This window comes from Nerophis ophidion, linkage group LG19 (assembly GCF_033978795.1).
Source record: "Nerophis ophidion isolate RoL-2023_Sa linkage group LG19, RoL_Noph_v1.0, whole genome shotgun sequence".
NCBI lineage: Eukaryota > Metazoa > Chordata > Actinopteri > Syngnathiformes > Syngnathidae > Nerophis > Nerophis ophidion.
The window spans coordinates 21,756,076-21,770,407 of record NC_084629.1 but is presented as its reverse complement, the minus strand read 5'-3'; the positions used below and the strand labels follow the sequence as shown (position 1 = coordinate 21,770,407).

The window sequence follows — 14,332 nt, the reverse complement described above, 5'->3', positions numbered from 1 at the left end:
AAAAAGAGCACAGTATGAATCAAATCCATTGTTGTTATTATTAAAGTACGATGCCTGGCCAGCATCCAGCAGTTTTATCTAGCTCTTTTTTGGGTTAAATCTTGGAAATTAAGTAATACAGCATCAATCACAAAATAAGTTGACCAAGTTTTTGCAGAACAACTTTTTCAAGCACTTTTTCGAGTAAGAGGGAGGAGAAAGAGCAAGAAAAAAAACAGACTTCATTTGATTATATTAGTAAAAACAGGTTTTTTGTGGGGTTTAAAACTTGGAAAGGCAGTAATACAGCATCAATCACAAAATAATTTGACCATGTTTTGCAGAACAACCTTTTGATGCGCTTTTTTCAGGAAGAGGGAGGAGATTACATTAAACATATGTTTCTTATTGCAGTTAAGTCCTTAAATAAAACAGTGAACATACTAGACAACTTGTTTTTTAGTAATAAATAAACAAAGGCTTCTAATTAGTCTGCTGACGCATGCAATAACATATTGTGTTATTTATCATTCTATTATTTTGTCAACATTATTAAGGACAAGTAGTAGAAAATGAATTATTAATCTACTTGTTAATTTACTGTTAATATATGCTTACTTTCTCTTTTAACATGTTCTGTCTACACTTCTGTTAAAATGTAATAATCAGTTATTCTTTTGTTGTTTGATACTTTATAATAGTTTTGGATACCACAATCCGATACCAATTAGTAACACACATTGGTCATATTAAAAGTCCTCATGTGTCCAGGGACTTATTTCCTGAATTTATAAACATAATATACATTTTTTTAAAACAAAAGAAGATGTTGCGATGCCAAAAAATATCGACGTAATCATAGTAGTATTGTGCCTGTACTTGATATCATTAAAGTGGATGTTAAGTGTAGATCCACCAATGGGGTTTGTTTACATTGTGACGCCGGTGAGCTTACGGTGTGTAGTGAAGCATGTTTAGCTATACCTCGTCCTGCAGGGATGATACTTGTAAGAAACTTACTTTGTTAGTCGCCATGGAGGCGAGGATTAGTGATTTAGAAGTAGTTTAAACACTGCTGACGGCAGATGGACGTTGGCCGCTAGCTAGCTAGCCATGTCTTAAAGCACCTCTTTCTGAGGGCGTTTCAGTGTTATAACTTCATCTTTATCTTTAGTTTTCAAGCCAAAATGCGTCCGTTCTCCCTTTTCTATCAACACACTGTGTCTGGTTGTAAGTACTTTGTGATTGTGTACTACCGAACATGCTCCTCTGTTTGTAAAACCAGCAATGTCACAACGTATGTATGTATATATATATATATATATATATATATATATATATATATATATATATATATATATATATATATATATATATATATATACAGTGGGGCAAAAAAGTAGTCAGCCACTGATTGCGCAAATGTCTGTAATTTCCATCATAGGTACACTTCAACTGTGAGAGACAGAATGTGAAGAAAAAAATCCAGGAAATCACATTGTAGGAATTTATTTGTAAATGATGGTGGAAAATAACTGTTAGCTTGCCAGCTTTTTTTTTTAGTTAAATTTGCAGAGTCCAACATTTTGTCACTTGATGCATGCTAATGTTAGCATGTTATCTTTTTAGCTAATTTTGCTGGTATATGCCTCAGAGAGAATGTGTTACTTGACACTTGTTTACTGTTAGCATGTAAACATTAGCATGCTAGACTATTTAGCTCATTTTATAGGTAAACATCTCGGAGTCCAACATTTTGTTTCTTCATGCATGTTAACTGTTAGAATGTTATCTTTTTTGCTAAATTTACTGGTATTCGGGGAAGCACTGTGGAGAGGGGTTAGTGCGTCTGCCTCAAAATACGAAGGTCCTGAGTAGTCCTGGGTTCAATCCCGGGCTCGGGATCTTTCTGTGTGGAGTTTGCATGTTCTCCCCATGACTGCGTGGGTTCCCTCCGGGTACTCCGGCTTCCTCCCATCTCCAAAGACATGCACCTGGGGATAGGTTGATTGGCAGCACTAAATTGGCCCTAGTGTGTGAATGTGAGTGTGAATGTTGTCTGTCTATTAGTTTATTAGTTTATTAAGGATCCCCATTAGTCTACACCGCAGTGGAGACTATTCTTCCTGGGGTCCAGGCAAAAAACATCACACAACCACAGAACAAACGATTAAAATGCAGTACAACATGATCCAATAATAAATTGTCATAATACAAAAATAGCAACAACAAAGAACCAAAAAATACTAATAGATGTTGTTACTTAATAATTTTCATACCAAAGATAAAAATAGCAATATAAAAATAGATATACTGTATACATTTTTGCAAAAATAAAACAAAGAACCAATGGCCTAAAACACATTAGTGTACCAAAGACAAACAATAAGTGACGAAAAAGTATCATCCATCCATTTTCTGCTGCTTATCCCATAATCAATAAAATATTCAATAGTCAATAAAAACAGTCATGACATTAGGTACAATCTAAAATAATCTCTTTACACAATACTTCTCCTTTTAGTTTATTCTTAAAGCCCACTATGCTGGTGATTGATAGCAGATATTGTGGAAGTCTATTCCAGTAAGTGATTGCCCGATACATTACAGTCTTTTTCAAAACATCACTTTTGGGTTTAAGACGAGTGAGAGCACCTCTTTGGGCTAGCCTGGTACCGTAGTTGTGACTGTCACTGGCAAGTAAGAGCTGAGAATACAGATATGAGGGTTTATGGTATGTATAGATGTTTTTTAAAAATAGAATCAAACTACAAGCCAGTCTTTCATCAACTTTCATCCATGACAATTCATGATGCATGATCTCAATGCCAGTCCTAAATGAGCAATGGAGAGCTAGTCTGGCAGCTCTGTTTTGGGTAAGCTGGATTTTATTTAGATCTTGTTTAGATGCATTAGACCAGATTGCTGGGCAGTAGTCCATATGTGACAATACAAGGGATTGTATAACTTGCTTCATAGATGTGTTAGTTAAAAAATAGGCACTTCTTATGATTGAAATGCTTCTGCTCATTTTTGTTACTATGTTTTTAATGTGAGTGGCCCAAGATAGTCTTTCATCTATTGTAACTCCCAGCAACCTGGCCTCTTTAACTTGTTCAACATGAACTCCGTTCAGAGAAACATTTAATATGCGTTCCTTTCTATGAGCATGTTTTGAGCAAATAACAAGACATTTTGTTTTGGAAATATTAAGTTTCATCTTATTTTCTGTAACCCATTTTGAAATCCGCATGACCTCATCTTGTAGTATAGTGCTCAGGTCGGTGCAATTATCTGCATGTGCATATATTGTTGTGTCATCTGCGTAAATTGCACAGCAACTATTCTTTAAAATACATGACATATCATTTACAAATATTGAGTATAATAAAGGTCCCAGGCAACTTCCCTGTGGAATACCACAATATAATGTTTTAATATTTGAAAGGGTTCCATTGAACATGACACATTGCTGTCTGTTGACTAGGTAGCTTTTCATCCAGTTAATCGCTGAGAGTTTAAAACCATAAGCAGACAGTTTTATAAGTAGTAGTTTATGATCAATAATATCAAAAGCTGCACTAAAATCTAGTAGCACTGTGCCAACTAATAATTTACTGTCAATTTGTTTTAGCCAGTCATCTGTTATTTGTGTGAGAGCTGTGCATGTTGAATAGCCAGTTTTATATGCATGTTGAAAGTCTGAATGAATGTTATTTATAGAGAAATACTTTTGAATTTGCTTAAATATAATTGTTTCCATTAATTTTCCTAATACTGGTAAAATGCTAATGGGCCTACTATTTAATCCAGTGAATGTTTCTTTCCTATTTTTTGGTAGAGGAGTCACTCTTGCGACCTTCCATACTTGAGGATAGATTCCTTCTTTAAAACTTAAGTTAAAAATATAGCATAACGGACTGGCTATTATTCCAGCTGACAACTTTAAAAGTCTACTATCTATATTATCATGACCACAATATATCTGTGTTGGCCCTGCGATGAGGGCCAACACATCGCATGTTGTCTGTCTATCTGTACATCGCCTTCCGCCCGATTGTAGCTGAGATAGGAACCAGCGGCCCCCGTTACCCCAAAGGGAACAAGCGGTCGAAAATTAATGGATGGACTAGTATTCGCCTCAAAGTCAAACAATTTGTTACCTTACACTTGCTAACTGTTAGCATGTTAACGTTCACATGCTATATTCTTTGGATCATTTTGTAGGTATACAGCTCAGAATCAAACATTTTATCTGTCCTGCATATTATCTGTTAGCATCTTAGCTTTTTTTAGCTAATTTTGCAGAATGAGATGTTTTGTTACTTCATGCATGCTAACTGATAGCATTTTACATGCTATCTTTTAGCTGGTATACGCATCATAGTAAAATATTTGGTTATTTCAAACATTTTAACTTTTAGCATGCTAGCGTTAAATTGTTGATATCTTAGCTATTCTACGAATGTTCCTGGTACACACGCAAAAGTCATGAATATTATTTGACGTCATCTGGCTAAGCGTGGAAACTTTTAGCATTTCAGTTCAGCTTGAGCTTTAGAGCATACAGTTGCAATTTCGAGCAAAATTGCATTTTTTTTTTTTTTTAAGATAGTCGCAGAATGGACAGTATTTCTTATTTACATTGCTTCTATTCGACCTTTCTTTAAAGGCTTTGCATCATTACTACTGTTTTATTCAGCAGTATAATACACTTGTGATTCCTCGCCCTGCAAACAGCTAGAGTTTGGATCTCAGCATATTCTGGATCACCTGGGAACCAAAGAGTGTGTGTGCGTGCATGTGTGTGTGTGTGTGTCACTTCAGCTCACCGAGACAGAATTCCGACAAAGTTGCTGGCGCTGGAGGAGTGGAGAAGGGACTTGACGTTGCCGAGCTGGCCTTTAAAAGTCTGAAACTCCACTGCTCTGCTGACACGCAGCACCTGATGGATCTGCACGGGGCTGGAAAAAGCCAAAATGGGGAGAATAATGTAGGTTGACACTCGTCTCTCTTCTGGATGGAAAAGTTTTCATGAGCCCGCTGGGGATCAATCAAGCGTGAATGGGGCCCGCGGGAAGCGGGGCCGATAGATTTGGATCAAACGGCAGGGCATGTCTCCAAAGACCTGCGCTAACCTTCTGAGTTTGTGGGAAAAGGCCACGATAAACGGCTGGCGAGGCTCACCTGTCCTGGAGCAGGGAGGTCAAGGCGCGATACTCGTCGCTGCCGGGTTGCACCGTTTCGATGCTGCACCTCAGGGCGCGAAACTTGCCCACACTGGAAGGGGCGGGGCTTCTCAGGGTCATCTCGCTCACGTTCAGGATGTCTCGGATTAACTGGAACAAGGAGGAGCCGTCCATCAAGGGATGGGACATTTCATAATGTCAACAGGTTGAAATACATACCGCCATATTTATGAAATCAGCCCTTGTAATAATGTACGGGGTCGTATCTTTTCAACTTTAGTATAAAAGTAAATAATTTCACCTTAAATGAACCATGTAAGCATTTTTCTGCATCATATAGCAGGGACATCCAAAGTGCGGCCCATGAGCCTTTTGTGAACCATAGCTCAATTGTTATTGGCATAGAACATCTTCTAAAATTTTAAACTGTTTGGGTAAAAATTATAAAAAGTATCTACCATTTTCATTTACAAACCCCGTTACCATATGAGTTGGGAAAATGTGTTAGATGTAAATATAAACGGAATAAAAAGATTTGCAAATCCTTTTTAACCCATATTTAATTTAATGCACTACAAAGACAAGATATTTGATGTTCAAACTCATGAACTTTATTTTTTTTGCTAATAATAATTAACTTAGTATTTCATGGCTGCAACACGTGCCAAAGTAGTTGGGAAAGACATGATCACCACTGTGTTACATCACCTTTTCGTTTAACAATACTCAATAAAGGTTTGGGAACCGAGGAAACTAATTGTTGAAGCTTTGAAAGTGGAATTCTTTCTTATTCTTGTTTTATGTAGAGCTTCAGTCGTTCAACAGTCCGGGGTCTCCGCTGTCGTATTTTACGCTTCATAATGCGCCACACATTTTGGATGGGAGACAGGTCTGGACTGCAGGCGGGCCAGGAAAGTACATACACTCTTTTTTTTACAAAGCCACGCTGTTGTAACATGGGCTGAATGTGGCTTGGCATTGTCTTGCTGAAATAAGCAGGGGCGTTCATGAAAAATACGGCGCTTAGATGGCAGCATATGTTGTTCCAAAACCTGTATGTACCTTTCAGCATTAATGGTGCCTTCACAGATGTGTAAGTTACCCATGCCTTGGGCACTAATGTACCCCCATACCATCACAGAGGCTGGCTTTTGAACTTTGGGTCGATAACAGTCTGAATGGTTCGCTTCCCCATTGGTCCGGATGACACAATGTCAAATATTTCCAAAAACAATTTGAAATGTGGACTCGTCAGACCACAGAACACTTTTCTACTTTAAATCAGTCCATCTTAGATGATCTCGGGCCCAGAGAAGCCGGCGACGTTTCTGGATGTTGTTGATAAATGGCTTCCGCTTTGCATAGTAGAGCTTTAACTTGCACTTACAGATGTAGCGACGAACTGTATTTAGTGACAGTGGTTTTCTGAAGTGTTCCTGAGCCCATGTGGTAATATCCTTTAGAGATTGATGTCGGTTTTTGATACAGTGCCATCTGAGTGTTCAAAGGTCATGGTCATTCAATGTTGTTTTCCGGCCATGCCGCTTAAGTGGAGTGATTTCTCCAGATTCTCTGAACCTTTTGATGATATTATGGACCGTAGATGTTGAAATCCCTAAATTTCTTGCAATTGCACTTTGAGAAACGTTCTTCTTAAAGGCCTACTGAAATGAGATTTTCTTATTTAAACGGGGATAGCAGGTCCATTCAATGTGTCATACTTGATCATTTTGCGATATTGCCATATTTTTGCTGAAAGTATTTAGTAAAGAACATCCATGATAAAGTTCGCAACTTTTGGTCGCTAATAAAAAAGCCTTGCCTTTACCGGAAGTCACAGACGATGATGTCACCCGTGTGAGGGTCCTTTTACATCCTCACATTGTTTATAATGGGAGCCTCCAGCAAAAAGAGCTATTCGGACCGAGAAAACGACAATTTCCCCATTAATTTGAGCGAGGATGAAAGATTTGTGGCTGAGGATATATATATATATATATATATATATATATATATATATATATATATATATATATATATATATTGCAAGCCTTTCATTATTTTAATATTGCTGATTATGGCGTACAGCTTAAGAAAACTCAAAAATCCTATCTCAAAAAATTTGAATATTTCCTCAAATTATATTCTTTAAACCCTTAATTTCTGTAAATAAATACTTAGCAAAACATGTCTTGTTGAAAACACGGCATCACCTTTTTTTTTTTAGCTTGAGCTGACATCTCGGTGGTAACCGGGCATCACTTGTCACTGTGCACCTTCACTCACAGGTTACACACGGACGGACATACGTCTATAAATAACACTTTTCAAAATAAAAGCAGCCCAATTGTATTGCACGCACAACATAGCTGTTTTTTAGAATGTATTTTGTATTTTGTGATTGCCGCTGTTCACATTCACTCACAATCATGCACGCGCATACGTGCACACGGAAGTAATACAAATAACGCTTTTCAAAACAAAAGCAGCACCGTTGTGTTGCGCACTCGACATAGATACTTTTTAAATGTATTTTGTAATTTATGATTGGCCTCAGGCGGGCTGGACAGGGACGCACAAAGGGCCGAATGTGGCCCGCGGGCCGCAGAATGCCCAGGTGTCCAAACACCTGAAGAGGAAGCAAACAAACAAATGTCTTTCCTAACACTATCTGGAGGCCAACTCAGACGCTACCTTTTTGTGTCCACAAGTTGGATGAGGACTGAGTGACAGCAGGTGTAATGTAACAATTACACTAGGATCAATATGAAGGCAGCTGCATCAAAACATTTCAACAAGCACAGTCTTTGCTGCATGAGAGCTGTCAGCGTTTCAGAAGTTCAGAAGAAACGAGAAGAAAAAAAAAAAGAACAAAAAAGAACAAGCTTGAGGGTATTTTTGTGAGTTAATCAAAGTGTTTTTTCGAGTAGCTTCAGAGGCAAAAAAAAGCCTCTCTGGGTGTGTGTTTGGTTATTAATTAAAAAGGGGTCTAATATTGTAAGCAGTCGATTGGAAAACTACTGTCTGGACTTTCCTGCATTTTAGCATGCAACCAGTTAGCATATGTTAAGTACCAAGTCGGTGCTTATTACGTGCTAATTGTTAACATGCCAAATGTCAGCATTTTAGCATGCTAACAGTTACCACATGTTAAGTACCAAGTCATATAGTGAAGTGAAGTGAATTATATTTATATAGCGCTTTTTCTCTAGTGACTCAAAGCGCTTTACATAGTGAAACCCAATATCTAAGTTACATTTAAACCAGTGTGGGTGGGTAAAGTGTCTTGCCCAAGGACACAACGGCAGTGACTACGATGGTGGCGGAAGCGGGGATCGAACCTGCAACCCTCAAGTTGCTGGCACGGCCGCTCTACCAACCGAGCTATACCACCACTAACTGGGTACTTGATGCATGCTAATTGTTAGCATGCTAAATGTTAGCACTTTAGCATGCCAACAGTTGGTGTATGTTAAGTACCAAGTTGGTACTTATTCACATGCTAATTGTTCGCATGCTAAAGTTAGCATTTTTAACATGCCAACATTTAGCATATGTTAAGTACCAAGTCATATAACTTAATACGTGACGCATGCTAACAGTTAGCATATGTTAAATACCAAGTCATATAACTTGGTACGTGACGCATGCTTATTGTTAGCATGCCAAAAGTTAGCGTATGTTAAGTACTAAGTCGGTACTTATCACATGCTAATTGTGAGCAGGCTAACATTAGCATTTTAGCATGTTAACAGTTAGCATATGTTAAATACCAAGTCATATAACTTGATACGTGACGCATGCTAACAGTTAGCATATGTTAAGTACCAAGTCATATAACCTGATACGAGACGCATGCTAACAGTTAGCAGATGTTAAATACCTAATCATATAACTTGGTACGTGACGCATGCTTATTGTTAGCATGCCAAAAGTTAGCGTAAGTTAAGTACTAAGTCGGTACTTATCACATGCTAATTGTGAGCATGCTAACATTAACATTTCAGCATGTTAACAGTTAGCATATGTTAAATACCAAGTCATAAAACTTGATACGTGACGCATGCTAACAGTTATCATATGTTAGTACCAAGTCATATAACTTGATACATAACGCATGCTAACAGTTAGCGTATGTTAAATACCAAGTCATATAACTTGGTACGTGACGCATGCTAACAGTTAGCTTATCTTAAGTACCAAGTCATATAACTTGGTACTTGACGCATCCTAATTGTTAGCATGCTAAATGTTAGCATTTGTTATGTACCAAGTCATATAACTTGGTACTTGACGCATGCTAATTGTTAACATGCTAAATGGTAGCATTTTTAGCATGCCAAAAGTTAGCGTATGTTAAGTACTAAGTCGGTACTTATCACATGCTAATTGTGAGCATGCTAACATTAGAATTTTAGCATGTTAACAGTTAGCATATGTTAAGTACCAAGTCATATAACTTGGTACTTGACACATGCTAATTGTTAACACGCTAAATGTTAGCATTTTTAGCATGCCAAAAGTTAGCGTATGTTAAGTACCAAGTCGGTACTTATCACATGCTAATTGTTAGCATGTTAACGTTAAAAGGTAAATGGGTTGTACTTGTATAGCGCTTTTCTACCTTCAAGGTACTCAAAGCGATTTGACACTACTTCCACATTCACCCATTCACACACACATTCACAAACACTGACAGAGGGAGCTGCCATGCAAGGGCCTAACCAGCACCCATCAGGAGCAAGGGTGAAGTGTCTTGCTCAGGACACAACAGACGTGACGAGGTTGGTATTAGGTGGGGATTGAACCAGGGACCCTCAGGGTGTGCACGGCCACTCTCCCAACTGCGCGACGCCGTCATTTTTAACATGCTAACGGTTAGCGTACGTTAAATATCAAGTTGTATGACAAAGGCAAAATTAGCTAAAAAAGAATGTGTGTGTGTGTGGGGGGGAGGCGCTTTCTTGTACCTGACACAGGTCCAGTTTCTGGGAGAAAAGCTTGGCACTGTGATTCTTAATGGGCGTCCTGTGAGGCAGCAGCGAGAAAAACTCATTCCAGAGAGTGCCCACCTCGGCGCTCCACCCATTCTTCAGCTTCCTATGGGCTTCGATCCACAAGCCCTCCGCACGGCTCACCTAAACAAACATGCACAACAATTGACGAGCGGTCAGCTTGCAACTTTCCAGCACAATCCCAGAACATTGACTCAAAATTGTTTTTGGTTGCAAAAATGTATGAAAATGCTCCAAGAATGTTGTCAAAAAACGCACAATAGGTTCACAAAATGTGACTGCTGTGCCCATTAAAGACTTGACTCAAAATAATAATCAATATATATGAGTCCATCCAATCATTTTCCATAGCGATTGTCCTGGTTAGGGTGAAAAGTGAGCTGGAGCCTACCGCAGCTGGCTTTTGTGTTCCATGTAGGGATGAGGACCATTCACATTTAAACCGATACAGTACCTTTTCCTGGTACCTGGGAATCAATACCAATATTTGACAGTATCAATTTTAGTTACTTTTGTGTGTGTTAATAAATGTTAGTTGTTTGATGATAAATTTGGCTATGTATGGTATGTTGGAAGTAGCATTTTCCAGGAGCTGAATGTGTTATGTTGCACCCTAAAAGTGTTTCTACTGTGAATGTTGCGCTTATTACACACCAGCTGTTTGATTAGTTGTAGTTTTCATTAGCAAATTTGGATGTGTTAAAATCACCATGTAAAATTGTTAATGCTAATAGTAGCCCGTCTTTGGTAAATCCAACATGAAATAGTATCAAGCTAGCGCATGTTGGGTGAGTGGAGCCTTATTTTACATTTGAGTGTTTTTTACCCAGCATACTTGCTTTGTTGGTGTTAAAAATTGCAATACTACTTGTGATTCTTTACGTGAGCCGGTGCTTAGCTTGCAACGGAACGTGGCGAGTCTGCAACCGGACATGGCGTCACGGGCAAGAAAAGGTATCGAAAAATGGCACTGTTTGATTTTACATTAGTCAATACTTGGTAGTACCGAGGGAGTTCGGTCGGCGCCTATAAAAGTACCAAATTTAGTACACATCCCTAGTTCCAGGTGATATTTGTTTACCATGAATTGATTTACGTGGACCCCAACTTAAACAAATTGAAAAACCTATTCAGATGTTACCATTTAGTGGTCAATTGTACGGAATATGTACTGTACTGTACAAGCTACTAATAAACGTTTCAATCAATCAAGAATTTGAGGTTCAGCAGCAAACTAACGTTGAAGTTCAAAGTACAGTCACATCTTTACGTCCGAAGAGTTTGGGGAATATATGCATAGAAGTAGTTATTGACATGTACCGGTAGTTTTATGTAAAATGTATTCCCTTAAACTCTATTTGGATGAAGTTGTTGGCCTTGTAGCAGTGTAAAATGATTGCAATGCTAATTTTTGTTAGCCTGTCAATGGGATGGTCCTTTGTATGTTAGCATAAAGTTAGTGCCAATTTTTTTTGTATTATTATTTCAGTAATACCAGGGTGTATTGTTGATTTAACGTGCTTTTTATGTGTTTTTTGCACTTTATATATACATTAAAGTACTTCCTTGTGTATTCTTAGTTTTGTTGTAATTTCATTTGGAAGCAACCAATTCACAACCTCAACTCAGAAGCTTTATATGCCAGGGGTGTTCAAAGTGCTGCCCGCAGCTAGTTTTTTAACGGCCCGCGGCACATTGTAAATATATTAATACAAAAAAACCCACAACAAACATAAAAAAAGTAGAATAAAAGAGCAAACAGGTGAAATGTAATGAGAAAATGGTGCAATGTTGACGTTAATAACACAAAGCTCAAGGCTGTTTTTTTTTTTTCAATATATAAAAACTATCATTGCTGAAAATGTTATGAATTATTAAATTGTATATTATAATCATGCATAATTATAATTTGGGAATTATTGACTTCAAGGCTCCAAACACTCCAATATTATATATATTTTAAATCTTACCAGGTATATACAGTATACATATATACATACATACATACAGTACATACAAACCCCGTTACCATATGAGTTAGGAAATTGTGTTGGATGTAAATATAAACGGAATACAATGATTTGCAAATAATTTTCAACCCATATTCAGTTGAATATGCTACAAAGACAACATATTTGATATTCGAACTGATAAACGTTTTTTTTTTTTTTTTGCAAATAATCATTAACTTTAGAATTTGATGTCAGCAACACATGACAAAGAAGTTGGGAAAGGTGGCAATAAATACTGATAAAGTTGAGGAATACTCATCAAACACTTATTTGGAACATACCACAGGTGTGCAGGCTAATTGGGAACAAGTGGGTGCCATGATTGGGTATAAAAACAGCTTCCCAAAAAATGCTCAGTCTTTCACAAGAAAGGATGGGGCGAGGTACACCCTTTTGTCCACAACTGCGTGAGCAAATAGTCAAACAGTTTAAGAACAACGTTTCTCAAAGTGCAATTGCAAGAAATTTAGGGATTTCAACATCTACGGTCCATAATATCATAAAAAGGTTTAGAGAATCTGGAGAAATCACTCCACGTAAGCGGCATGGCCGGAAACCAACATTGAATGAACGTGACCTTCGATTCCTCAGACGGCACTGTATCAAAAACAGACATCAATCTCTAAAGGATATCACCACATGGGCTCAGGAACACTTCAGAAAAACACTGTCACTAAATACAGTTGGTCGCTACATCTGTAAGTGCAAGTTAATGCTCTACTATGCAAAGCGAAAGCCATTTATCAACAACATCCAAAAACGCTGCCGGCTTCTCTGGGCCCGAGATCATCTAAGATGGACTGATGCAAAGTGGAAAAGTGTTCTGTGGTCTGACGAGTCCACATTTCAAATTGTTTTTGGAAATATTCTATATCGTGTCATCCGGACCAAAGGGGAAGCAAACCATCCAGTCTGTTATCGACCCAAAGTTGAAAAGCCAGCATCTGTGATGGTATGGGGGTAAATTAGTGCCCAAGGCATAGGTAACTTACACATCTGTGAACGCACCATTAATGCTGAAAGGTACATACAGGTACATATGCTGCCATCTAAGCGCCATCTTTTTCCTGGACGCCCCTGCTTATTTCAGCAAGACAATGCCAAGACACATTCAGCACACGTTACAACAGCGTGGCTTCGTAAAAAAGGAGTGTGGGTACTTTCCTGGCCCGCCTGCAGTCCAGACCTGTCTCCCATCCAAAATGTGTGGCGCATTATGAAGCATAAAATACGACAGCAGAGACCCCGGACTGTTGAACGACTGAAGCTCTACATAAAACAAGAGTGGGAAAGAATTCCACTTTAGAAGCTTCAACAATTAGTTTCCTCAGTTCCCAAAAGTTTATTGAGTGTTGTTAAAAGAAAAGGTGATGTAACACAGTGGTGAACATGCCCTTTCCCCAATACTTTGGCATGTGTTGCAGCCATGAAATTCTAAGTTAATTTGCAAAAAAAAATAAAAATAAAGTTCATGGGTTTGAACATCAAATATCTTGTCTTGATTTGTGCAGTCCTTTGAAACATTTGTGATTTGGGGCTATATAAATAAACATTGATTGATTGATGATTGATGGTCTTTGTAGTGCATTCAATTGAATGGTTGAAAAGGATTTGCAAATCTTTGTTTTCATTTACCTCTAACACAATTTCTCAACTCAAATGGAAACGAGGGTTGTACATACATGCATATACATATATGCGCGCGCACGCACACACGCACACGCACACACACACACACACACGTTTTGGCACCTGGCTACATTTTTCGGGCCCAATGTGGCCCCAAAGTCAAAAAGTTTGGATCTAGAGATTTAAGCGACTTATTTTTTACAATTTTATGACTGAGACCCTTTCAGGTCCATGGGGTCAAACTAGAGGGGAGCCTAAAAGTAAAAAAAAAAAAATCTATACATGGTATTGGGTTACAAAAGGAAACATATCAAAATGGCCCCTGTACGCTTTGATTTTTTAAATGTGCGGACCTTAGAGAAAAAGTTTGGACACCCCTGCTATATGCCAAACTAAATACCAAGGATTTACAATTAACATAAGAGTCATGTTTTGTGTGGGAGGAAGAAAGCCCACAGTAGCACGGGAAGAACACAAACATGGTTTGTTTGTGGCCCGAACATGGCAT

General features: G+C 38.1%; 1 protein-coding gene across 1 annotated transcript in view; it reads right to left on the bottom strand.

The window, feature by feature from the left end:
- parp4 (poly (ADP-ribose) polymerase family, member 4) overlaps nucleotides 1-14,332 on the bottom strand; it is a 102,792-nt gene that overhangs the window by 63,962 nt on the left and 24,498 nt on the right. The window contains 3 exon segments of the mRNA XM_061879528.1: nucleotides 4,812-4,943; nucleotides 5,167-5,318; nucleotides 10,139-10,306. Coding sequence (XP_061735512.1) covers nucleotides 4,812-4,943; nucleotides 5,167-5,318; nucleotides 10,139-10,306 — 452 coding nt within the window.